General features: G+C 40.1%; 1 protein-coding gene across 2 annotated transcripts in view; it reads left to right on the forward strand.

Moving 5' to 3' along the window:
• The window catches only part of SI (sucrase-isomaltase), a 152,821-nt gene that overhangs the window by 55,350 nt on the left and 69,580 nt on the right, over window positions 1-27,891 (forward strand). For both annotated transcript variants that reach the window (XM_073359491.1, XM_073359490.1), the window contains exons 24-37: window positions 1,543-1,713; window positions 2,706-2,855; window positions 4,523-4,729; window positions 5,735-5,889; window positions 15,243-15,411; window positions 17,011-17,107; window positions 17,229-17,341; window positions 17,443-17,568; window positions 18,907-19,035; window positions 19,162-19,269; window positions 21,379-21,441; window positions 23,154-23,288; window positions 26,044-26,128; window positions 27,215-27,353. In XM_073359491.1, coding sequence (XP_073215592.1) covers window positions 1,543-1,713; window positions 2,706-2,855; window positions 4,523-4,729; window positions 5,735-5,889; window positions 15,243-15,411; window positions 17,011-17,107; window positions 17,229-17,341; window positions 17,443-17,568; window positions 18,907-19,035; window positions 19,162-19,269; window positions 21,379-21,441; window positions 23,154-23,288; window positions 26,044-26,128; window positions 27,215-27,353 — 1,847 coding nt within the window. The remainder of the gene's footprint in view (window positions 1-1,542; window positions 1,714-2,705; window positions 2,856-4,522; window positions 4,730-5,734; window positions 5,890-15,242; window positions 15,412-17,010; window positions 17,108-17,228; window positions 17,342-17,442; window positions 17,569-18,906; window positions 19,036-19,161; window positions 19,270-21,378; window positions 21,442-23,153; window positions 23,289-26,043; window positions 26,129-27,214; window positions 27,354-27,891) is intronic.

Below are 27,891 nucleotides of genomic sequence, written 5' to 3' on the forward strand. Positions count from 1 at the left end.
GACTGGCCTGTAGTTCCCAGGATCCTCCTTTTTTAAAGATTGGCACTACATTAGCCTTTTTCCAGTCATCCACTTGTTGGATGCTGTGGGGAAAATGTCTCTGTTACTTGTGATGCACCTGTTCTGGGAATCACTGCATAACCACAGGCTTATGTTCAGGGCTATCAGTCTTCCATAGCCCTGAATCCACACACAAGCATTGCTGTTTTTGCATAAGTAATCAAAAGTTTATTAGTAATTAATATAATTTATTTAATAATCATTTACTGTTTGTGCTTACAAAGACATTGTAATCAAGGGCATATTTCCTGCTCTGATTGAAAGTCAATAAAGAGAGGTTAATTCATTGCATAAAGCTGCCATGTATCAATTCAATCAATAATGGAGAACATCTAGTTTTAACAAACAAATAACTGACATTTTATTAAACAGGTAAATTGCTTAGAAAATATAGTTCCCTGTTCAAGAATGCACCAACTATCTTCATTTCCCTAGTACATTTGTGCTGCAGACCATAAACTAAGGGTGAAATCCTGGTCTCACTGAAGGTAATGAGAGTTCTGCCCTTGACTTCAATGAGACCAGGGTTTTTCCCTACATAGTCAAGGTAAATACATCCGAATCAGAAATGCTCTCCTCCTCTCCACCGTATGCTTTCCCAAAGCGAATGTGGAGCTTGAAGTAAATGGAGCTATGTGGGAATCTGGTCCTTTAAAGTTTAATGGTTTTTTTAAAATAAACAAAGAATAGTGAACCTCTGTTTTATTGATGGCTTTTCCCTCCCTTCTGAACTCAGACAGCTGGCTATACTCTGGATCTGATATGTGGGTTAGGATTGAAGCTGAGAGGGTTGGGTATTATAGCCAAAGATGGACAGATCATGGTGAGGTTGGAGATGCTGAGATTTATAGTGCATTTCAATCTTCACAAGAATGATTTTTCTGAGTGTATTTATGATTTTATGGTTGCAATGACAGCCAAAGTGCTATCCTGGTGGTTGTTCCACAGCCACCTAGATGATGATGAAGCCACTAGATCTCGTGTTTGTTTTCAATTCAGTGATTCAGTCAGTGGAAGCTGAAAGCACTCAGCACCTGACAGAAGACACTGACATCTCTGAATTGGGTACCTGCTGTGACTGACTAGGGTTCAATCCTGTTGTATCAAAGTAAATAGGATATAAGTCAAGAGTGCCACCTCAACACTTCAGTGACTCATGTCCCTCATCTGCTCTTTCCTTATTTCTAAGAAAATAAATGTAAAAAAAGTAAAAGATAAGATTGAAGTACATTGTACAAATTACAAGAATGAAACATAGTGTTCATAATATAAAATTTATTTATGTTAAACATATGTTGCTTTATAGACCATGGTCTTTAAGAAATATCCAATTAAAGAAGATACTAAGGGGAAGAAAAAAAAAGTGTGTGCGTCATTTTATAAATTGCATTGTAAAGAATTGTGTCGAAAAACAAAACATGACTCTTCCCAGTAAACTGTACAGACTGTGTGACAATATAATCTGAATATCTTGTTTTTCAGAATAGTTTAAAAATGAATGTTTTGCACATGAACTACATCGATCCAGACAACTTAGTGTTTGAGGAAATCAAAATCTTTGGATTGCCCCTTCAACCTACAATTCTTACTGTGTCTTTAAATAGTGTGGTGCAGAATTCTCTTCATAATATCAGCTATAATCCTTCAAATAAGGTAAATAATATTTGAATTCAGGGACAGAACCATCTTAAAGAATTTTATAAACTTTCTTTCAGGTGCTTATTAGAATGAAGTCCTAGATGTAATCATGTATAGTAAATCTATTTTGTTGCAGAATAAAGGCACTTAAAGATACAATTGTGTTATGCTCAAGTATATAAAAAATGCATGCCAGTTTTGCTCTCAGACACACACTTACAACTCTCAGTTGCCAGTAGAAGTTGTGTATGAACCCCAGATGGCTGGATTTGACTTAAAGAGTAGAGTGTCATATTTGCACAAGGTAAACAGTATTTGACATTAACATCCATGCTCAAAGGGTCCCTTTAAAAACTAAAATGTGCGTGGCTCTTAAAGCTTCTCAGGCATCAGTGCCACGAGCACTCCTCATCAGGATGAGTTCTGAGTGGCGGCCACATGGCAGGTGTATGTGCTGAAGAAGTAGTCAGTTTAAAACCCCATTGAGCTGCCATTCATGACAAATCTCATGAAGGAACTTGAGGATCCTGCCACTGCTGTGTATCTGGTTTCTGCACCATCTTTTAACTATTACAGGTGATTGCGCTAAATTAAAATGATAGAAATAAGACAAATAGCCCCAAAATTGATTATACTAATTGTGTCTAAGATTAGACACTTAAATCCATATTTAGGCACCTAATTAACAGTGGTCTTATTTTTATTCATTATAAACTTCAGTGGAAGCTGTAAGTACTGAGCCACTTTTATTTACTTGCTTAAGTATTAACTTAGGTGCTTGTTATAGAATTCAAGTCTGAAAATTTTAGCTTTCACTCATTTTAAAAATATTAATAAACTAAGTATTCATGGGGTAGATCCTCAGCTGGAGTATGTTGTCACAGTTCTGTTAATGTCAATAGAGCTATGACAATTTATACTCAGTGAGGATCTGCCCCTATATGGGTTGAAGACAACATTGGCTTGAGGTCAGTTTGAATAATTGTTCTTTGTTTAATTTTTGACAGGTTACCCATGTAACTGGGCTTAAACTTGAATTAGGAAAATCATACTTACTGGAATGGAATCAAGAGTTAAATAACAATGAAAAATTTAATTGTCACCCTAGCCCCAGCGCAACACAACAGAATTGTGAAGCCTTGAACTGTATCTGGAAGGTGAGGAAAAATGATTTCTCTAACAGGGAACAAGAGTAAAAAATTAAGAAACTTTTATCTTTTTCCTTATGGTTTGCTGTGATGAAAAAGATGGATCAAGGCAATTTCAGAAGGGAATTAGTCTGACAATTTTCTCCTTTTACAAGACTTCTTTAAAACAAGGGGCCACATTGTCAGCTGGTGCGTGATATCATAGCACTGTTAACTTCAATGGAACCAGGACAGTTTGGAACAGCTGGGATTTGACCAACATATATTAAAAATAGAAGAAGATGTGGTATTCTTAAAAGACAGGGACAAATAATGCTTATAATTATGCAGAATAGATAGGACTTTATAAAAGCTTCCACATACAGCTCTTCCCCTGCACTTCAGCTCAGAGTGCCTTTTGCAGGTCAATCTGCCTTTGTCAGCAATAAAACAGGTTCTAATGAAAAATTAGCTCTACTGGAACATGAGATCTGAAGAAACCCTTGAACTTTAAGGAAGTTTTCATCCAGTTTTTAATTTAATGAATTGAATATCTCTTTGTAAAATAGATCCAGACAGGAACAGCTGATATGAAGTTCTTCAAACTTGGGTGACTTTCTTTTCTGGATCTAAATCTATGCTTTAAAACTTGGATGCATCTCTAGCTCTGAAGTCTAATATTCACTGCAAGCCACTCCTGAGAACATAACAGCCATGATGGCTGATGTGTTTACCTCCACTCACACTGGATACTTGTAATACAGCATCACTATGTGAAATGCTTTGGGATGATGAACATTTGAAAAGGCCTGTCTGTCTCTGTGTAAAATGAAATTTTATTCCTGTTCTGAGCTGGGACTTTTTTTAAAAAATAGAGACTCTTAATCTTATCAAATTGTGCATTGTGCAGTTGAATAAATCTCCACTGGGAATTGGGATGTGCCCAGCAAACTTATTTTCACTTGAGAACAACTAGACAAGAGTTTGAAGCTAGGTACCCAGAGGTGAAAGTTTACTGCATTAAGCCACATCAACAGATGCAACCACAGACTGATTATTTTTGGATGTTCATTTTCAGTTAGAGCAGGGACCTGGAAGTCATTTGCTGTCAGTTCTCAGACAATAGCTAGCCTATAACCCTGGATGGGAATTTTAAACATTATTCTAGAGAATAATAATAAGAATTAATTAATAATAAAAGCCTTCAGGGAGCAGCCACCCTGATATGCCTCTGAAGACCAAAAGAAGACGGCAGAGACACTTGAAGATGTCCTCTTGAAGACATCCAATAGTAAGGATAGAGATCCCAGCACCATGTGGAGGAATGGTGTGTCAATTGTATGAACAGCAGCTGCCCAAGACTGCATATTTTTGTGGAATTAGGCTGAAATTGAAAGGGTGAGGTAGAACCATCCCCTCTTAATTTTGAATGGATTTGGGTTTCTATCTAAATTGTTCATACAACTTTGCCTGAACAGTATGAATGCATTTTTAATAGATGCAATATGCTATAGAGTTGAAAGGATTGATCGCTTCCTCTTTGCCGAACACTCTAGTAACATTAACCTTTTCAAGGAGCTCGAAATGAAATAGTTTCATGTTAAAAATAGGAGTCTTGTGGAATTCTCTTTTAATAAGGTTTAAAATTCAGGTTCCCAAATACTATTTACTGATCTACAATATATTTGAATTTTCAGCCTGTCTCCACTGGTAATGGTCCATCCTGTTACTACCCTTCTGACTATGGTTATTCTGTCAGTCAAATTACATACACCTCTTCAGGTTTATCAGTGAACCTCAACAGAAATGGTAATTACGCTAACCGTGCTAAGGATTCTACTACTCCTATCAATATACTTCGCTTGGATGTGAAATATCATGACAACAATATGCTGCAATTTAAGGTAAATTCATTCTGAAATTGTTGTGAACTGAGATTTTCCATTGGTTAAGTTTTTTTTTCTTATATAAATTATCTTTTTTTAAAATCAGTTGTCTGCTTTTTGTACATTGGTTGACTACCCTGACTTTTCCACCTGATGAGGTAGGTTTCTTCATTTAGCTAAATAGCTGTTATTTGGGTTTAAGCCAAATCCTCTCCTCACAAGAACTTATGTCCTAGTTCTTGTAACTTAATCATATGTAATAGTGTATAAGCACCCAAACAACCAATCAGAATTTGGGGAATCTTGAGGAACTTTATCATTGGGATGTAAGTATTATGCATTAACAGTAAGTATTACTGTAGTTATGATAACTTTTGTGCTAATGACACTTATAAAACTATATTCTAAAAATAACGTTAATCGGTTATTAAAGTGATCATATTGCATAATTGAATTCACCTACTAAGACAAACTATAGAATAAAGGGAACATAGACTTGGTATGTAAGCATAGCAAAAAACATAAAGCATTAACAAAAAACGTATAAAGGTGGCTTAAAAAGTGTGAAAAAGTGAAAATCCTCTTTATTATGTATAAAAATAAATTCGGGGCCACATTAACCAACAGTAATCTCTTGAACAAAACAAAAGATTCTTCAACCTTCATTGCTTCTTATATACCAGTCCATATATCTATTATTTGAATTATAATGATATAACTAAGAAAACTGATAGTGAAAGAGAATGCCTTTCCCAACACACTCACACTACAATTCTTTATCTGTTTTAGCTAAATGTTTGTTCAAGTCTTTTAACTATATTGGTTGCATTTGGAAAAGTTTGTGAGAAATCTTCCTCTGTTTAAGGTTCTACCAGTCTGAGAGGTGTACCCTGTAATTAATATGGGGAATAGTGATTGAACTTGTAATATTTCTAAAAAGCGATTGAACTTTTAAGTGTCATCAATGTATGGATCGTTTGAATATTTTATATGCACTCAAGTGAACTGATTTCTGCTTCATAGATTTATGATTACAACAATAAAAGATATGAGGTTCCAGTACCACTACATGTCCCTAGCAGTCCTACAAGTACATATGAGAATAGACTCTATGAAGTAGCGATTCAGAACAATCCATTCGGCATCCAGATTCGACGCAAAAGCACAGGGACAGTTATGTAAGTGAATCCTTTTCTTTCTTTTTTTTTGCTCTAGGTAACATTTTTTATTTTAGGTTGAGTCAAACCATGTTAGCTTCCACTGTATTGTGCTAGGTGTATTACCTCTTGTTTTCTCCCCCTAGTGGTAGCAGTCAGACAATGACAGCCCCTCCTTTTGGGATATGCCTAACTATTGACCACTTGCCTCAGTTAATAGCCTAATAGACTGAATGTTAATGGACTGAACTTCTTAGGGCTAATAGCATTGAGGAACATCTCTTTTCCTCACCAAATGGCCAAGAAGTTTCCCTTATCACCTCACATAATTGGCTGTTGTAAGTTTTAGATCTCGTGGTAGAGTGACTCTAATGACAGTATCTTATTTCCCTCTGCAATCCCATGTTTCAATTGAATAGAATAATTAGCAGTTTGCTTTTGTCTTTGGCATGGGTAATTGTTGGTTATGACAAAAGATGTTCAGCAAATCTTATTGCTTGCCTGGTGCTGTGATTTACTTTTCCCCTTAGCATCAAGGTTGTGATTGTAAGATATTTTTACTTGCAACTTTCATCTCTTGGTATGAGTTATGATTGATTGATTTTTGTTTGTTCTGTTTCTTTTTGTAAATGGACACCCTTTTGCTTACTTTTGTTGGTGCTAGGGGTTTTGTTTGTTTGGGTTTTAAGCAATATGGTTCTTCAGTAGGTGTCCCCCCACATCCCCTTTCCTCCAAGACTGAAACTTTCAGAACAAAGGGCAAGTGGCCCTGACAGCAGTGGTCAAAATTGCCTCTTTCAATCAGTGCACTTTCTGCCTTTCTATCTGTTTGTCTGCATGTTAATACCAGTCAATAGGGTATTTTAACTTCTCCCAGGGAATTTGGTGTAGTTTCTCAGCACCTGCAGCAGTTGGGAAATGGGAAGATATCTGTCCATTAAAAAGGCATCTACCTAAACATAGGCCAGAACTGATAGGGATTGGACAGTGGAAAGACCAGACCCCATCTTTCCAAATGGGAAGGGGATGGTGACTGTTCCAGGTAGCCCTGATCAGTAGGTGTCGTTGTTTTGTGGGCCTTGTCACTTGCAAGGTCTTCAGACAGAACATAAAATTTGCCTGAATTTCCCAGATGTGAAAGAAAGTTGAAGTAGCCTTTTGAGACCATCTAAGTGTAACCCTTCTGCCCGTCAGAGTTGGCAGCAACAAGGGCCGGGTTCAATATCTAGGGGTTCCATTCCAATAACACAATGCAAACCGGCTCGAGCCCCCACCCAGTGACCTGGGACCAATATATACCACCCCCGCTGGGCGCCTCCAAGAGGCAATACTTCCCCTCTCGCAAGCACATAGTCTGAGTGTAGCAAAAGTCTTTTAATAACAGAGAGAAACAATGTGGCATTATGTTGGGGAAACACCACCAACAGGATTCATAACACAACCCATGAGCAAAAAACCCACCCCAGGCAAATTGGGGGCATGCCCTTTTCCCTTTGGTTCTTGAATCCAGCAACCCCAAATCACCCAAAGTCCCAAAAGTCCAATGCCCCAAAAGTCTCTGTCCCTGGTCAGGGCAGCCCCAGAGTTCGAAAGTTTATCTGCGGAGCTTTACCTCCCAACCTGGGTGGAAATGGGACAGGGGTAAGAGGCACCTTACGTGATCTGAAGCTGACCGCCCCATAGCTCCATAGCGGCGCTCCACTCCGCCAGCCGCCCCACAAACTCCTTCGCTCAGCTGCGCTCCGCTCCGCTAGCCGCCCCACGAACTCCTTCGCTTAGCTGCGCTCCGCTCCGCTCCGTCAGCCGCCCCACGAACTCCTTCACTCAGCTCCACGGCCCACAAGCAGCTCCTGCCATCCACACACTGCGCCGCGTCGAACTGCTTCACCAGCCGTCCCGCAAACTGCTCCACAATATATCTTCAGGCTCCCCCACTACTTAACACAACACTCAGTGATTTCAGCTCTTAGGTGAATTCAGCTTATAATAGGGGAGCCGCAGTGCTGGTGCACTGTCAGCCCAAAGTGAGCTCAGCAGCCTATAACTAGACTTCTAATGAAATCAAAATTAGCTCTGATATTCTACAATGGAGAGAGGAGGAAGTGCAATTAGCATGTAAGGCCCTCACCAGGGGGCCCATGCCACCAAGTATTAATACTTGTCCCCAGCCTCTCTCCATTCACACAGTTTTGGAACCCATGACCCTTGCCTAGCGAGTGCTACTTAGTTGATGGTGAATCCCTCCATCATAACAAAAGGCCACGTACAGTTCCAAGCACAGTTCCCATAATCAGGGTAATAACAATTTATTCTTCCTGCCTCAATAACAGAGACACTGGGGATCCCACAGCAGCCAAAGTGACCATTTGGGCAGCTATGGTCTCATTCTAGGCGTGGTGGGTGTGCCTATGCAAATGAGATCGGCCCCTGACGTTCTTTTCCACAACTTGCCACACCTCACCACCAGATGTCAGGGTGGAGCTCATCCTGACACTGCTTACATCCTCCCCCCAGCCGAGACTTTGTCGTCCCGACAAATCACACTCCCTTTATACCAACTCATTGGTTTCCTCCAAAGGGCCTCAGGAAGCCCACTTTAGCTTCCACAAGCCTGTGTGCTAAATGTATTGGCTCCTCACTAGTCAACCCAGGTGCATCATAAGTTAACCGTTTCACTGGTCTTATCACCCTGTCACGTCTATTGAGAATCTCTGTTGCCGAGGTAGGGGGAACATCCTCTTGAGTGACGGATGGAGAGGCTTCCCTGGAGGGTCCCTCGGCTACTGGCGTAGGCCCCTGCACTCCTAGTTCTAACGCTGGAGGGTCCAAGGTGCCCAGGACATCCTCTACCTGTCTGTCCCCATTGTCCAATAACCTGTGTGTGTCATCACAGGGGGGTCTCATCAGCAGCACCGGGGTATCAGAAAGGGGCCTAAATAGTTCCGCCATTGGGTTTAGGGCGGAAGAGGGAAAACTCTCGTTTGGTTCAGCTGATCGAGACTGAAATCTTGTCTCCATCCCAGGATACACCAGGGTTGTGTCTTCCTCCTCAGACTCACTCTCAGATGTGCAGAATAGGGGTAAGTTAGCTGCAGGGGGCCCACTATCTGTGTTGGATGGCGGCTTTGGTCTAGCACCTCTGTTCTGCCCGGCGGCCCTGCTGTGGCCCATCTCACAAGGGGTGCTTACCAATTCCCCCACAGGGAGCAAAAGGTTTCTATGCACCGTCTTTATTTGCCCTGGACCGTCTTCAGGTTTGATCTTGTAGACCGGCAGATCTTCCAGCTTTTCCATCACCAGGTAAGGTATTGCCTTCCATCTGTCAGCTATCTTGTGTTTGCCAGCAATACCCAAATTTCGCAGCAGGACTCTGTCCCCCGGCTGGAGCTCCTGCGAACGCACTCTAGCATCATATCGATGTTTGTTGCAGTCTGCGTTCTTCCGAGCCGCAGCGGTAGCTAAGCGATAAGCATCCCGCAGCTTTTCTCTTAGTCGGGATACATATTGCTGATGAGTTTCATAGCTATCTCCATCCTCTGATACACCAAAGCACAAGTCTATGGGTAATCTTGGTTCTCACCCAAACATCAAGAGATATGGGGTGACTCCCGTAGCATCGTTCTTTGTGGCATTGTAGGCATGCACCAGAAATGCGACATGCTGGCTCCAGGTTGCCTTCTGCTCTGGTCGCAAAGTTCCCAACATATCTAATAGGGTTCGATTGAACCTCTCTGGCTGAGGATCACCTTGGGGGTGATAAGGCGTTGTCCTAGACTTTTTAATTCCTGCTATCTTCAGCACCTCCTTCAGAAGGTGACTCTCAAAATCCCACCCCTGATCAGAGTGTATCCGAGCCGGGAATCCATAGACTGAGAAATATTTGTCCCACAATACTCGAGCAACGGTGGTGGCCCTCTGATCACGTGTGGGATATGCTTGTGCATACCGTGTAAAATGGTCAGTCACTACTAGAATGTTTCCAACATTCCTCTTGTCTACCTCTACAGACAAGAAATCAATGCATACCAACTCCAAAGGTTTGTTGCTGGTGATGTTCTTGAGATATGCAGCCCTCGTGGGCAGAGTTTTCCTTTGAACACATCGAGCGCAAGTCTCACATTTCCTGCGAACATCTTCAGCCATTCGAGGCCAATAGAACCTACTACGAATAAGTTCCAGGGTCCTCTCCATCCCTAAATGCCCAAAGTCATCATGCAGGGCCCTCATGGCCAGGGCTCTGTACTTTTTTGGCAGTACTAGTTGTGCTCGTTGTTTTTGTAAAGGGTCAGTGGTCATTCGGTGTAGCACTCCCTGAATCAGTTTTAGTTTGGTCCATTCTCTCAATAGTAGTTTACCCTCCGGGTTAGGTGGGACAACCGCAGCTGGGCTTCGCCCCTCCCTTTTGGCAAGTAGTGTATCACGAATGTCAATATCTTGCCGCTGGGCTTCTTGCCAGTCAGCCGCATTGAGCATGGGCAAAGGAGATTGGTCTAATGCAATATAGTTCACCGAAGCAGAAGGCATGCATTCAGGGGGCAGGCCCAAAGCTTCTGCAACACATCCCTGAAAGCCCTCACGGGCCTCTGGCTCTCGGCGACTCACACTGCAAATAGCTCTCACTCCATCTGTGGGTATCACAGCAACTTCTGGAGCCTGCGGACGCCTGGACAATGCATCTGCATCTACATTGCTTCTCCCTGATCGGTACTGAATGCTGAACTCATAGCTAGCCAAGGCGGCCACCCATCTCTGCCCTGTAGCATCCAGCTTAGCACTTGTTAACACATAAGTCAGTGGATTGTTGTCTGTCCACACCTGGAACTGAGCACCATACAAGTAGTCTCGAAATTTCTCAGTGATGGCCCATTTCAAGGCCAAAAATTCCAGCTTGTGGGTGGGATAGCGAGTTTCACTATCAGACAATCCTCGGCTGGCAAAGGCTACAGGTTTACATTTGCCTTCCACTTCCTGGTACAGGACTGCTCCCAGACCCTCCAAACTGGCATCAGTATGCAGGATAAATGGTTTGCTTGGGTCAGCAAAAACTAGGACTGGAGCATGAGTTAGGCAAGTAATGATTTCTCGAAAAGCCCTTTCACATCTCTCATCCCACCGTGGCCCAAATGGTGCAAAGGGGCCATTGTGTCTCTGCACAGGAGGCTTTGGGGACCTCCCCTTATTCTTGGACTTAGATTTGTTCTTGCTGGACTGATGTCCCCTGGTAAGATCATTCAGAGGCTTTACAATCGTAGCATAGTTTTTCACAAATCTGCGGTAGTAGCCACTAAATCCAAGGAAGGTCTTGAGTTCTCTGTAGTTACTTGGACGTGGCCATGTAGTGAGTGCTTCTATTTTATCAGGATCAGTACTCACACCTTTTTGGGACACAATGTGACCCACATACTTCACTGAGGTTCTGCAGAACTGGCATTTGTCAATTGAAAGCTTCAGACCATAATCCTCCAACCTATCAAGCACTTTAAGAAGTCTTTCTTCATGCTCCTCTAAGGTTCTTCCAAGCACAATCAGGTCATCCAAATAAACTAACACTTGCAGTAAATTCATGTCTCCCACAACTTTCTCCATGAGACGTTGAAAGGTGGCAGGTGCTCCAGAAATCCCTTGGGGCATGCGTTCGAACTGATAAAACCCTAATGGGCAGATGAAGGCTGTCTTCTCCTTATCTTCTTCTCCCAGAGGGATCTGGTAGTATCCACTTCGAAGATCCAACACAGAGAACCACTGGCTTCCCAGCAAACAGTCTAAGGCGTCTTGCACTCGAGGCATAGTGTACTGGTCGACCACAGTACGGCTGTTTAGGGTGCGGTAGTCAATACACATCCGGATTTTCCCATTCTTTTTGCGGACTACCACAATGGGTGAGGCGTATGGGCTGCGGGACTCTGTAATGATGCCATTCGCAGCCAGCTCCTGAAGATGATGTCGCACATCTTCCATCTCAGAGAGAGCAATCTTCCTAGATCTCTCCCTGAAAGGTCGAGAGTCATGTAGTCTGATATTGTGCTCTACTCCTTTTGCACATCCCACATCCCACTCATGCAGTGAGAACACCTTGGATCTTTCACAAAGTTTCTTCCTCAGGCGATCTTTCCAGTCCTCGGACACTGGTGAATCTCCAAAGTCAAACTTTGCTGGGTCTATTGTCGGAACTTGAGTTTCACACTGGGGTTTTACAATCGACTCAGGCTCAAAGAGGTCTGCTATCTTTTGTCCTTGCTTCACAAAAATATCACGACTCGTTTCATTAGCAATCGGTATAGTCACCCTTTCCTGGGCTTCAGCAGGTAGGGTTATGACTCCACTGGGGACCAGCACTCCTTCAGGGAGCTCTCCTCCCATCGGCTGCTCTATCATTGCTAACGTGCCTATGCAAATGAGATCGGCCCCTGAAGTTCTTTTCCACAACTTGCCACACCTCACCACCAGATGTCAGGGTGGAGCTCATCCTGACACTGCTTACATCAGCATTCCCACTTTTTACAACAGCAGGACTTCCTGCCCTAGGGTTAGGAGTTATTACTTGTCCTGTACATGTTGACCTGATACTATTCCAATATCTAGCCAGTCAGTGTAATCATTTGAGTGTGTGCTCTTTCATCATATGTGCTAGATGGAAATACCAAAAATGTTGGCTTATATCTGAGTAAATTGCCTTATTCTAAAGTACCACATCTTCTGGTGAAAATTTTGTTTGTTTGTTATATGTTGCTTTTTTATGTTTAAAACACAACATAAGAGGCTAATTAATTAAGATGAACTATTATCAGAAGGAGAAAAAACTTTTGTAATGATAATCAAGATGGCCCGTTTAGTCAGTTGACAAGAAGGTATGAGGATACTTAACGTGGGGAAATAGATTTGATATGTATAATGACCCAGCCACTCCCAGTCTCTATTCAAACCGAAGTTAATGGTATCTAGTTTTTTTTCTCCTGCTGATAATAGCGCATCTTAATTAATTAGCCTCTTACTCCACCTTTTCATGTTCTCTGTATGTGTGTATATATATATCTTCTTACTATATGTTCCATTCTATGCAGCCAATGAAGTGGGTTTTAGCCCATGAAAGCTTATGCTCAAATAAATTTGTTAGTCGCTAAGGTGCCACAAGTACTCCTGTTCTTTTTGTGGATACAGACTAACATGCTGCTACTCTGAAACATTAAATCTTTTGAATTACGGGTGCTGATACAGCTGTTCAAAGCTGATACACACTCAAATGGAGAGACCTTACACCTGAGACTAAGACAGACCTAGAAGTGTAAGCACTGAGAAGAGAGGAGAGGAGATGTTTTCTATGTAATGTTGCTTCTAGAGCTGTTTTCTGGAAGATGCGCATAAATGCGATAACTAAGGACTTAGTCTAATGCTGTATAAGTGTAATGGGGTACACTGGAACTTTATGGCAGGGGAGGGTAACCCTCTTGGTCCACTACCCCGTTCAACAGTCTTTTCCCCCCAGGATCGTACCTGGGGGACAGGGGTTTACCTTTAGTGGGCAAAGGGAGGAAAACGTATCAGGAAGGTGCCAGGGATTGTGGAAAGCAACCGCAAACAGCTGCCTCTGTTCATGGTCTGAAGCTGGCATTCCAAAATGAAGAAGTGGGTTTCTGATCCCCTCCTTAACACTGAAGAATGTCTTGGGGTTTGCTGTTTGCGACTGTCGTTCAGACTCTGGCAGGGTTCTGGGAAGAGGGTACAGTACATATCAGACAGAGACTCTCCTCCTTGTTCCTAGCTGTTGCATTATATTAAAGACAGAGGAAAATACCTAAATATACGATTTTCATGTAAAAATTTTCCATTGTTGCTACAGGGTGAAATATGTTTAAAAAGGGGAACAAAGAGGACCCTGGGAATTATAGCCAAGTCAGCCTAACTTCAATGCTAGAAACAAACTGACACAAATTATTAAACAATCAGTTTGTAAGCACCTAGAGGATAATAGGTTTATAAGGAATAACCAGCAAGGATTTTTCAAGAACAGATCATGCTAAACCAAGCTAATTTCCTTCTTTTACTGGAAAAATGGCATAGTGGATATAGGGGAATCAATAGACATGGCATATCTTGACTTTTAGTAGGGTTTTGACAGTCCCACATGACAGTCTCTTGAGCAAACTAGGGAAATGCAGTCTAGATGAAATTATTATCAAGTGGGGTGCACAACCAGTTGAAAGACCGTATTCAAAGAGTAGTTATCAATGGTTTGCTGTCAAACTGGGAGGCCATATCCACTGGGGTCCCACAGGGGTCAGTCCTGGATCTGGTAGTAGTCAATATTTCTATTAATGACTTGTATAATGGAGTAGAGCATGTACTCATAAAATTTGCAGATGACACCAAGCTGGGAGGGGTTGCAAGCACTTTGGAGGACAGAACTAAAATTCAAAACAATCTTGACAAAATGAACTGGTCTGAAATCAACAAGACAAAATTCAATAAAGATAGGTGCAAAGTACTTTATTTAGGAAAGATAAAATCAAATGCCGAACTCTTAAATGGGGATAACTGACTAGGCAGTAGTATTGCAGAAAAAATCTGGGGTTATGGTGGGCCACAAATTGAATGTGATTCAACAATGTGATGCAGTTGTGAAAATGGCTTATGTATTTTGTAATACAATTTGTTCTTTTAAGGTACTTAAAATTGAATTGTAGTGAATGCTTGGCCAACCAGAAAAAAACCCATTCATACCATTCCCTAACCATTCGCTCTCCTGGAACTGCATAATTATTCAGAAGATCTATTATCAGATCATAATCAGATTAACAACAAAGAATGAATTGAATTACACTTCATTTGCAATGAATGAGATTCAAAAGTAGATTTTCAGCACCGGGCAAAAATCTGATATAAACAATAATGACATCTCCTTGTTGACTAAATCACATGTGGCACCAGGGTTGGACTGTAGAGGGGGCAGATGGGGAAGCTGATCATATTGTTTCAAGCAGCTCCAGCAAAATAAGCTCTGCCATACATGTTGACAAAATGAGAGGCTACTTACAATAAATAGTTGAAACACCTCACTGAAATCGATGGCCTCTCAGAGCTGTTGTTTCAGGCTTTTTGCAAATTTTCGTACGCATCTCTGCATCAGTTACATTTGGTTCACATTTTTAATGTGTTCTTTGCAACTGTAACAGTAAGAGACATCCTTTTTTTGTAAAAGAAAGGTGTGTTACTGGAGGACAGGATGGAAACTTCAGTACAGTATAGCGCAGTATATGGACATGTACTAGCTGTTTCTGAGCCCTGCATAGCACTGAAAACCTCTATTCCGCAATATTCTCTCTTTATTCTTTCCACCCTTTACTGATGATAATGGGATAATTCTCATTCTCTTTCAGTTGGGATTCTCAGGTACCTGGCTTCACCTTTAGCGACATGTTTATTCAGATTTCTACCCGTCTGCCATCAGAGTATATCTATGGACTTGGTGAAAATGAACACCCTATGTTTCGGCGTGATATGAACTGGAACACCTGGGGAATGTTCGCTAAAGACCAGCCCCCTGGTGTAAGTAGAAACAGATTTTGTTTTTTCTCTAAGTAGCTTTGCTTTCTTTGCTTTATATGCCTCTGGGTCTATGTAGCTTGCTATTCACTTAAACTGAATCAAGGCAGACACTTTTTGAGAATTTAATGTACAATCCACTGAATTCTGTCTGGGGGTGGTGGGCTCATTTTGGCTATGGCTTGTAGGACAGATCCACAGATGTGAATGAGCTTCGACCATACAGAAACTGAGGAGGGGGCAAACGTGGCATTACACTACATTTGTGTTCCCCTGGCTTGGCGGGGAAAGACAAAAGGTGTGACTAAATATGCAGGCAGGCCCAGCATTGAGATCCCATATAGCCCTGTCAGTCCTGATTTGCAGACTTCATATCTCAGTCGTAGGCCTTTGAGTTGAGAGAGACCAGTATTAGTGCTCATCCAAAGGTCATTGAAGTCAATGTAAAAGTCCCGTTGGACACTAGATCAGGCCCAGGAAGTACTGTAGTTTATGATGTGGAAAAATGTGTTTCAGGGAATAGCTTATGGCCATCTCTAATCCTGTCTTTTTAGTTATGATCAAAGACCCTGATTGGAACTCAAGTCTTGATGCAGACCTGAACAGTGGCAAATGCATCATATGCAATAGTACATATGGTGATGTGAGGTTTTCAACCCCTATAAAGTGAACAATGAAAGTGGTAGCATATTTTTCTCAGAGCTGTCCACAGAATGGATATTTTGGTTCCCTTGCAGTTCTGAAAAAATCAGAAAAAAATTGTTTCAGGTAGAACTTAAAATTTTTTTAAAATTTCAGCGAGTCTAAAATTGTGGGTTTTTTTTTTTTTTTTACTTTGGGTCAAACTAAATGTTTCGTTGAGCTGAAACAAAACTTCAGTTTGCTGAAGATTTTCTTTTACATTTTTTAAAAATAAAGTGAAAGAAAGTTACGAAACAAAAGTGTTGTAGACTGAAAAATCAAAAGGTTTTGTTTCAAAATTTTGAAACACATATTTCAATTTTTTAAAATTAAAACAATTCAGTGAAACTGACATGAATCTGTGAAACTTTTTGGTTTGCTGAATCTGCATTTCCCTCCCCACCCATCAGCCAAAAATTATAATCTACCTTCAATTGCTCTGTAGCATTTCTTTCCTATATATGCTGCTTCTCCACAACTCCAGTCACCACATTTATAGTCCCCTAATCATTACAGTTTCAGCTATAATGCCTTTCAAATAAGAGAGTCACCAATGTGGATACTGATTACAGAACAAAACTGCTTGAAAATAGGAATGCTTTGTACTGGGAAAGGTGTTTCATGTTATCAATAGTTATTCAGGGATCTACAGTAGTCCAATTTTTTTTTTTTACTCGATTGCTCTCAAACATTGAGTACAAAAGTGTCAAACTGTTGAAAATAATCTTTCTGTAGGAAACTTAAATATTTACCTCAGTCTGTTTTAGAAGTGTGTGTAGGCAGAGGAAGAGATTCTCTGATAATTCTTTTGACCTTATTTGTCCAATCATATATTATGATCACTATAAATAAATGGAAAATATATGAATATTTTGGGTATTTCTATAGTAGAAAATTCAATTATTTTTATTTATTTTGCAGTACAAACTTAACTCTTATGGTGTCCATCCTTTTTACATGGGCTTAGAAAATGATGGAAATGCTCATGGAGTCCTCTTGCTTAACAGCAATGCAATGGGTAAAAAAAAAAAAATCACAATTTTTTTTATTCCTGAAGTGTTTTCATATATTGTGTCCTTTTCCTTAAAGAGTGGATTATCTAAACATTCTCTTTTTGCTTTCACTTTCTGGGTTTTCAGATGTCACATTCCAGCCAACTCCTGCTCTGACATATCGCACTATCGGAGGAATTCTGGACTTTTACATGGTGTTGGGCCCAACGCCAGAGCTTGTTGTTCAGGAATACACTGCAGTAGGATTGATATGATGTCACAATTAATTACATTTTTTGGTCTTGATATCTTTTATCATCAGATTTCAATACTATATTTACCCCTATTTTGTTGTTGTTAGCTGATTGGACGACCGGTCATGCCACCGTACTGGGCTTTGGGATTCCAGTTATGCCGTTATGGATACAAAAATGACATAGAAGTCTCTGACCTGTACGAAGCAATGAAGGCAGCTCGGATACCTTATGTATGTTATTCCAATTAAATTAGAGTTCAAACAGTAGCATACACTTTTTCAGACTGTCCCCTGATAAAAAGGAGAATAAAAACAGCCACTGTAGAATAGAAACTAGTGTATGCACTAAACTGTAATTAAACTTCTTTGTTTACTCTGAGTGAAATAACAATAGTGCTCTTTTTTCTTTTTATTAGCTAGACCTTATTAGTTGGAACTATTTTGTACTATCATATTTCATATTTTAAAATCTTATTAGCTTATATAAGGCATGGTTGCAATTAGGAAGCTGACATAATTCAAATGTCTGTATATTCCTGAAATATGGATACACATTGCACCCACTTTGAGATCAGTCCTACGTTCCCTGTGCTCTTAAAAGTCTTATTGAGTTAGTGGGAGTAACAGAGGTGCAAGGAATACAGGACTGGGTTCATGGTGCAGACAACTGGGGCACTGGCTAGATTTAGCCTTTTGAAGGCAGGATCGTCTTGGGCTGGGGAGTGGTGCAGCTGGAGTCCCTGTTAGGAATTTTTGTTAACTCCCTTGGGCTCCACAGATTGAGACTTTGATGCCATTGTGGAAATTATTTTGTACCTCCCACACAGACATGGCTTATAACATTTTTAAAAAATGCTGTGAGACAAACAGCTTTGGTACATAACTTATACCCCAACTCCCTTGCATTTTCTCATATAATTATCATTTGCATTACAGTACCACGTGCAGGCCCCGTCAGAAATGAGGCCTCTTGTTGTGCCTAGGTACAATGGTATAATGTTATAGAAACCAGTAGGAAGGATCAGGAGATGGAGGAGGGAAAATGCAAAAATATTCTGTGTTACATTTTTCTACTCTAAAGTATCATTGAAGGACCGTGGCTGGGCACCCACACAAAGGAATCTTCAGAAGGACTCACCATAATGATCCATCAAGCTGAAGGTGTTTCTTCACTTTATGATGCAGATCAATGCATGACATGGAAGCCTCTCAATATGTGACCCACTGATGTGCATGTCCATTTTCCTCACTATTTCATGGCATTGACACCTACCTACCCACTCACCCACAATAAAAATGGGAAATTATTCTTCTCTAGTGTATAGCAAATTTTTCTAATATATAGCAAACTTCAGAATGAGTTTAGCTGATAAAAGGTCTAATTTCATAGTGATCTTGATTTTTGGAGTGTGTAAGTATGTTCATGTGACATCCTTTGTTTTAAGATACTGCAGCTTCCAATTTTACTTACAGAAAAGCAGCAGCTCTCTTAATTTGACTGTATTGTTATAAATATATACTTAGCAAAAATGATTATCACTTTACATCCATTCTTTTTGTGAACTGCAGGACGTACAATACGCGGATATCGATTACATGGATCGGCAATTGGACTTTACCCTCAGCCCAAACTTCACTGGACTACCAGCTCTGGTTGACAGAATGAAAAAGGAAGGAATGAGATTCATCATTATCCTGGTCAGTGTTGAGATCTCCTTTTTTCCTTTGCCATTGATCACCAAGCTACATACTTCACCTAATACTCTTGATGTGTATTAAATTGTTCTCCATACAAATGTAAAATTGTATTCTCTTTAATTTTAGGATCCAGCCATTTCAGGCAACGAAACCAATTATCTAGCCTACACAAGAGGTGTCCAGGAAGATGTTTTTATTAAATGGCCCAATAGCAGTGAAATTGTATGGGGAAAGGTACTGTTTTTAGATTACTTGATAAAACCAGAGATGTTATTTCCAAATATGAATCATATTAGCATGGTTAAGAGGTGATTTGATCATGGTTTACAAGTACCTACTGGGAAGAGATTTCTGATAGTAAGCAGCTCTTTAATCATCTAGAAAAAAGCATAAAATGATGCAGTAATTGGAAGCTGAAGCTGGACAAATTCAGACTAGAAGTGAGATGCACATTTTCAACAGTGAGGGTAATTAACCAATGGAACAACTTACCATGGGACATGGTGGATTCTCACTTGAAGTCCTGAATTTAAGACCGGATATCTTTGTAAAAGAGATGCTATAGCAGACACAGAAGTTATGGTCTTGATGCAGAAATAATTGGGTGAGATTCTTCAGCCTGTGTTATGCACAAAGTCAGACTAGATGATCATAATGGTCCATTTTGGCCTTAAAACTCTATGAATCTGACCTTGGAAGTAACAAAGCAAAGAGAACAGTAAGCTATTCCATAAGTAGGTGAGAGATCTTATTTTCATTGGTTGCCAGAGTTTTCTTTTAATAAAAGTATTTCTTTTAAAACTAAATTCCGGTAGCAAATTAAATAGAAATTCTCCTACAATAGCCATTTGTATGTCTTGTGCATGTTCATCCCACAGCATAGCTGCAAAAGTAAAGTCCTCTTGGGAAAAGATCTACAAATATTAGCTAAGTTCACTGACTGGATTCTGCTGGTGGAAACCAGCTGCAGGCTTCCAGCAGCAGTATGCCCACTGGAACAAGGTGTCAGCACCTCCGAAGCAGTTGGAGGGCCCATGTAACCAGAAAGTGGATAGGACCATCCAGTGGGAGACTGGGGCCAGGACACCTGAGATGCTTTGATTCAATCAGTAGCGTTGGCGCTGCTATTTAAAGTTGCCCTCCTGTTAGGGAGGTCAGTGGCACTATTACTTGCCCTCTTACAGGGTTAATCATCATCTGGTACAGCTGCAGACAAGAAGCGTGCAAATGTCACACCCATGTATCTGTGACCCAAACTGGTCCCTCCAGCTCTGTGGATAGAGAGCACAGCAGCAGATCTTTCTGGAGGGAAACATGCAAGATATAGGTAATCATGGGGGTCAGTATAGCTGGCTGCTGAAGGGGTAGGCCAAGCAAAGGAGGAAATGGCTGGGTGATGGACAGCGTTCTGTGGATATGTCCCACTCTAAAGCCACAGCAATTTCTTTCCTATTTATAGCTGACTGCCACAATATCAACGTAGGCACTTTTCACTTCCACACTGTGGGATTATCCTACTGACAGTAATTTTCCAGTGCCATTGGCTTATTGAGAAGCCCTTGATCCTGTCAGGGAACTGGAGAGGCAGAGTAGGAAAGCTGGGAAGTAGTATGGAACTATATTGTTTCACAACGATGGCCATGACCTCTGGTGATTTCCCTGGGATCTGCATGGATCTGGTGGGATCTGTGGGCCTAGGTGTGTTTTGGGGCTGAGTCTTTAGTTCTGAAGGGGAGCAAAGTACTTTCCTACATTCTCTGTGAGATTTCCTCTATTGGAGACATCATGGCACTCAGTGTGCCTTGAATGCTGTTTTTTTTATGTATTACCACAATTAAGCCTATGCCATGCGCCATGCAGTGCCATTTATATATTAGAGAGCCTAAGGGCTCGTCTCTAATAAACAAAACAGAAATAGCTCCATGTTCTAAGGAAGTCCAAATCTTCAGTGGTGGAAACAGAGCACAGAACACAATTCCTGTTAATTATATACCGTACTATGTTTGAGCTTGGTTCAAATGAGGTTCATGTTTTTCTGATGACAAATGGTGCGTCATTTGCAGCAGAACAATGAAAAAGTGAATCTGGTTATCCATCAGCTTTAGGGATGGTCTGCATGGAAAGGGTCATGTGTGGTGGGACATGGTCTCCATGAAAGCAATAGAGATGAAGGGAGGATCAGGAAATCTTGTAGAGTGTGATCAGGGTATTTCTTTTGAGCAACAGCTGCTTTGTTTTTTAGAATTCCATCATAGTGCCTAAAACATAGTGTCTGTCATAAATTTTGTATCAGCCTGTGTAACTTAGAAGGATTGTTTTTTAAAATATCCTTCCTCTCATTAGGTTTGGCCAGATTTTCCCAACGTAGTTGTTAATGAATCACTAGACTGGGATACTCAAGTGCAGGTAAGTGTATTGCATTTCTATAATGATGTATTTTGATTGCTTAATTACATCTATTGGCAAAAAGAGGGGGGTATCAAGTTATTCAAGGAAAGTAGCAAAGCAGTTATCAAATGTAATCTATTTTAACAGATAAGGTAGAGACATAGAAAATGGGTAGCCAAATCTGCTATAGCCTCTAAGAAAAAAACATAAGACCATCTGGAGCCTTTTACAAGCTCCCGAACATTTTAAAGTTAGCAATGCTTCTTGTTCTAATGAGAATCTTTGTCATGCATTGTAAAAGGGATTCGTGTTGTGTCACTTTATTTCTTTCAGAGTAACAGCCGTGTTAGTCTGTATTCGCAAAAAGAAAAGGAGTACTTGTGGCACCTTAGAGACTAACCAATTTATTTGAGCATGAGCTTTCGTGAGCTACAGCTCACTTCATCGGATGCATCCGATGAAGTGAGCTGTAGCTCACGAAAGCTCATGCTCAAATAAATTGGTTAGTCTCTAAGGTGCCACAAGTACTCCTTTACTTTATTTCTTGTTTCTTTATACTTCATTGGAAAAAATAAGTGTTTGCCTTGCAAATCTTCATGCAGTTAATAAAATTCAGTGCCCTAATGTGATGTTTGTTTCATTTAAATATTTAAAGCTTATCCTACCCCATCATGTGCTTAAGGCTCGACCCTGCGACAACACCCTTAGTTGACTTCAGTAGGAGTTCAGGGCAAACTACTTCTTGTGGGATTTGAACCCAAGCAAAATTAAGATCTACACTCAATTAAGAGTAAAGTGGTGAACTAGTCAAAATATTAAAATTAATATGATAAATGCATATAATTTCAAAGCTCAGACCAACTATTAGCTATGAAGTCTTCCATGTATGTGGCTAGATTATAATCCTCTGTCCTCACATTCATTGAGAACATCATATTTTTCCCTATTCAAGAATAGTCTCACTGAGTTTAAGTTTTGCCTCTCTAGGCAAATTATCTTTCTGAGCCCTAAGTAACCAGTATGATCAGATACAAACTGATAAAAAGGTGTGTGTTATCTAGGGATTAGAGCAGAGGGTAAGAACCTGATTTTCATTTACATTAAGTCTAGTTATGCCATTCTATTTCAGGGGGTTTATACTACTGCCCATCACCATAATATCTGAGCCATTGGTGCTCATTTATGCTCTGGCAACGTAAAGGGGTTTAAAGTGAGTGTACATTTCTGATCTAAGGCCCCTTGTTACAGCTAGAGTATTGTAAAGAAGTCTTCATGTAAATGCAAATGTCAGAACTTTGAGGTTAGTTTCCGGGCTTTGCACTGATTTGGAGTGGTGTTCGTCACAATTCACTCTTGACTTTCTGTGTCTCAGCTTACACATTTGAAAATTCCAGAAGTGGTTAAACTGTACTATGGAATACTGATCCACATTTATTTTTAAAGAAAAACCTAAAATGCATATTGAAATATAAGCTTTCTTATTTTGTTATGTTCCTATTATAACTCAAAAATAACCACACCATTTCTCCAAGTGTTACAACCCATATAAAAGTAAAATCTTTTAGTCCATCAGCATGATAAGCATCACAGAAAATGGCGTTTATAGTTAGAAGTGTTCAAACCATTACCTAGGAAATCAGAAACCATGCAAAATTTGCATGGTTGGAAATCCAGTAATTCCATCTCAATAATACGTATCTTTCTCTCTACGTTGTCTGTTACTTTTACAGCTATATAGAGCTTATGCAGCTTTCCCAGATTTTTTCCGCAACACCACAGCTCAGTGGTGGCAAAGAGAAATAAGAGAATACCACACTAACCCAAATCAACCAGAGAAAAGTGTGAAGTTTGATGGCTTGTGGATTGTAAGTGTATATATTTTCTCTGTTTTATAGCTAGGTTTTTTGTTCATTTTTGTTGTTTACCTTTGGTTTTAATAATTATAGGAAAATCTTGCTGAAGTAAAAAAGTATTTTAAATTACTGAAACTGTTTTTTAGTGTTTCTATGGGTTGGTTCGAAATCTTGAAGAATGTGGAGATGTGCCCAACTCTCAAAGTTCAGAGCCAGTTCTGGATCAAAACTTCCCCGAAGTTTGGCCTGTCCAGATTCGGGGTTTAGGGTTTGTGCATTATAGAGATGGGGCCAAGCAGGATGTTTATATTGCAGGTCTACACTCCCTCCAATTTGGTAGGGCTCATGTCCAGGGTTTTAGTTTGGACCCATTGAAAAATAACATATTGTCTTGATATAACTGTAGCAGATTAGCTCTATAACCTTAGTGGCAGAGCCCAAATTACCATGGAAACCTGCATGTTAATCCCACCTGTAAATTCAGTGGGTTTGCTTACTTGCTGCTGTGTGTTAAGGACAGTGGGTTGGAGAGACTTCTTCAGTTTGTGATGGATCTGCACCTGCCTCTCCCAGCTCCATTACAATGTTCTCTCATGCCATGGTCTGGTGTGGTTGTTGCTTGTGGCATATTGTGCTCTGATATGCAGTAGAATGATCACCCCATCATTGCAGTAGAATGATCACCTCACACAATTATGAAGGCTACACTCTCCCTCAGCATAAGAAATGAAAAATATGGAAGTTTATCTGACTGACTTTTCCCATACTACCTTGTGCTTCAAAGAATTCTTTTATAAATCCAATCATGCCTAACTCCTTTTTACTCCCATTCCTCTCAGAAAGTAAGCATGAAGAAGTTCAGTTGAATTTGTTAGGAATATGTTACTGATGGTCAAAAATTAGCTGTTTTGTTAATAGAACATTATCTGCTGAAGAGCAAGTCCTAACTCTTTTATTATTGATATATTTAATTTCATTACCTAATTAACATTATCTTGATTCCCTCCCCCTCTAAACCACCCCCATGTTTAAAATATGCTTTTAGGATGATTTTTCTTGTAAACACTTGAAGTCTCCCGAACAGTTTGCTACGACTGCCATCTCTGCAGGACAACTGCAGAACTATGCTAGATGGAGTGTTTTGTTTGTTTCTAAAATGGAATAGACATGCAATAGCTATGGGAGATATCTAATGTTAATATATTGTTGTCTCAAAGAAGAGAAGTGCCTAGGCATCCAGTAAAATGTTTGGTATCTTTCAATAATGCCACCCGTGTTTTATTTATTTAACCAGTGGACAACATAATGTAGCAACCAAGGCCACACAAACTATTACACGTTTTGAAGGTCAGAGATGAATAATTTAAAATGAGATCTATGTAAATAATAATTTATCTATGTACAAAACCTCTAATACATAAGAGTTTGTTTAAAAATTAGTCCAGTACCTTCAATAATCACCATGGGCCACATCTCAAAGATCCCATCACAGAATTTGTTATTTCCCTGGAGACTTTCTATACCTGTATCTATGCTTTCATTCTAGGAAGCAGGATATTAAGGAAGTTTCCCAGCAGAGACTCAGTTAATTTATTCAGTTGGCCCTCTGAAAAAGAAAAAGAAACATTTAGGCTGGGATTTCTCAAAATACCTAAGGAAGGTAGGGGTCCAAATTTCAGTGGGATTTGGCCACCCAACTCCATTAGAGTCCTTTAAAAATCACAGCCTTAAACTCTAAGGGCTGAGTTCATCTTGGGCTCTATACCAGTTTCTGCTGGCATAAACCCTTCAGCAAGATCCTGACAGTCTGTCACTGGGGAACTGCCACAAAAGAATGTGGCTGTAATCTCTGCTCTGCCAGAGTCATGCAGAAGGCGGAACACATACCAAAAAGTAGGCGTTACTTGATAAGAAGAGAGGTGTCTGTGTTCAGAGGATGCATTGATCCACTGCATCAGATCATCAACCTCTGCAGGCAGCACTCCTGTGTAGTCCCAGTGACAAACTATAGCACCAGCTGGAAAGTACATAAATGCATATTTAAATTTAAGCCCTTTCTCACAATATCTGAGTGGTTAAGGCACTCAACTGGGATGTGGCAGATCACCTCTGTGTCTGATGTGGAACAGGGATTTGAACCCTCATCTCCCATTTCTCAGGAGAGGTGCCCTAACCACTGCGCTGTGGGTTAGGTTTGCTCAAGCTTTCCTGTTGAAACTGTTCCACAGTATATAAATAATAAAATAGGCATTGGGCCAGAGAGAGAGTCATTCTCATTCTATAGACAGGCCATTGGTTAGATAACTGATCTAGAATCTGGGAGATCCCCGTTCAAAATCCCTGTTCCAGTGACTAAGAAGGAGCTTCCCAAAGGTCTCTGTGAATTCAGAGGATCTGCCATGGAGGAAACTATTCTGTCAGTATCTTGGTAGCTCGGTTTGTCAGTAGATCCATTGTAACCTTGCATGTTCAGGGGGTTATAAATTGAGCATAAACAAACTGTTGCAAGCTAGAGCCTTGCATATTAGATCTCAGTTGGGTGCATTGTTTTTCCTTTCCTTTTCTTTTTTTACAAATATAAATTTTGATCACTATCATGTCAAGAAAAGGTAAATTGGCTGAAACACTAATGTTAAAAAATGCAACTGTAAATGCTCTTGAAGGATGTTTTATTATGCATCTCTTTGCAAAATAGCATTTAATATGTCACATAATTGAAACAAACAAAATTCATTTTAAAATGTTCATTTTTTCTTAACGTTTTTAGGACATGAATGAGCCAGCAAGCTTTGTTCATGGAGCAGTTGAAGGCTGTAGAAACCAAGAGCTAAACAATCCTCCCTATATGCCCAGTAAGTATAGTAACTATCTTGTAGTTCCGTAAGTGACTCTATTTATTGCATCATTCACTGAGACTTCATCTGGGGCCAAAATTGTCAAACTCTGATGCCTTATTTAGTAGCTAAATAAAAGGGGCTTGATTTTTTTCAGCGATTCTGTGCATACACAACTCCTGATTGCAGTGAGGAGATGTGCTTGCTCAGGATTTCTGAAAATAAAGCCACTTTTAGTTAGGTGCCTACATAACATAGATTTAGAGGCCTAAGTGTAGGCATGTTTGGAAAAAATGTCTCCAAGCATTTTGATCAAACTGTCTGTAGATTACTTTGTTTTTCACATGAACAATGCAGTTCAGTTTCAAGTATTTAGAGAATATTTTTCCTACCTCTTACCTTTAGCAAAAGACTTGATTTAAACAATTCCATTTAAAAATCACAGAGCGTGGCTTGGGGAAAACACAGAATTCATAATAAAATAAAAATTTTCTTCATTCCACAGTTTAGAGACTTCAGGGTCATAGCTTGTACACTATTGGCTCAGTTTGTGCTAGAGCCATTGTAAAATATGGGACTTTAGCAGAGAATACCTTAACAAGTAATTATCCAGGAGGATATTTTCAGAGGCACAAAAAGGTCCCTTTGAAAGTTCTTTGTGCTGTTGAAAATTTTCCTCCTAATGTTCTACTCATGTAAGACTACTATCATGTTTACTTCTTCCTTCACTGCTTCCGTACACAGTGTCTCAATATTAATTTTTGTAGTTGTCCCTAGCTTAATACTTACAGATATTTTCCCATTATTCAGGTTATATGGATGATGTGGAGAGATGCTTCTAAAGATCTGCAGCATCCTCTGAGTTAAGAGATCCTGTTCATAAAGGCTGAGAACATGAGATTATTATAGTAATTTTGTAGCTCCAAATTAGTATACAGGATTATTGGGAACAGCTAGTATTCAAAATCTAAATTGTCAGAAAATTTAGAATGGTATTCTTACAGAAAACAAAGCAAAACAAAACCCCAATGCACAGGCAGTTAAATATGGTAAACAATTTGGTATGATTTAACGATACAGATATTTAAACTTCCTTCTCATTAGGGTTGGAATCACAGTCACGTGGGTTGAATCACAAAACCTTATGCATGGAAAGCGAGCAGTTCCTGCCAGATGGAACCCCTGTTAGACACTATGATGTGCATAATCTCTATGGATGGTCACATACAAAACCTACCTATGAGTAAGTTGTTTTATTCCCCTCTCCTCTTGAGAAGCTACTCTTTTTGTTGTTCCACAATAATCCAGGCACCTCTTTACTGACAGTAATAGTTGGAAACAGTTAGCAACTGGAAATTTTTAAAAATACAACAAAGTATAAACACCGTCTCTGTAAAGTTTACAAACTTATTGGCCAAGTTTTCAAGGGCATATGCTCAATCTGATAGCTTTTCTCTGCCTGTCTGTCTTATATGTACTCAATAACTTTTGAAAGCCACATCCAATCAATTCCAAAATTTCAAGGAACATTCTAGGCATCAGTGAGAAATACCTATCAATTCTGGGGAAATTGAAAAACCAAAAGAGTGAAAATGTAGGGCACATGGAGCCCCTTTCCTCTGTTTATCAGAGCCACAGCTTCAAGCACCTCTGCAAGAGTCTGTAGACCAAAGAATGGGTTGATGACACCCATTAATGCCTTCCAGCATAACAATACCCCTATCTCATCTCTGTCTATCCTCCCAGTAGAGATTAACATGTTGACACTCTGAAAGAGTTAT

The sequence above is a fragment of the Lepidochelys kempii genome, chromosome 9 (assembly GCF_965140265.1).
Source record: "Lepidochelys kempii isolate rLepKem1 chromosome 9, rLepKem1.hap2, whole genome shotgun sequence".
Lineage (NCBI taxonomy): Eukaryota > Metazoa > Chordata > Testudines > Cheloniidae > Lepidochelys > Lepidochelys kempii.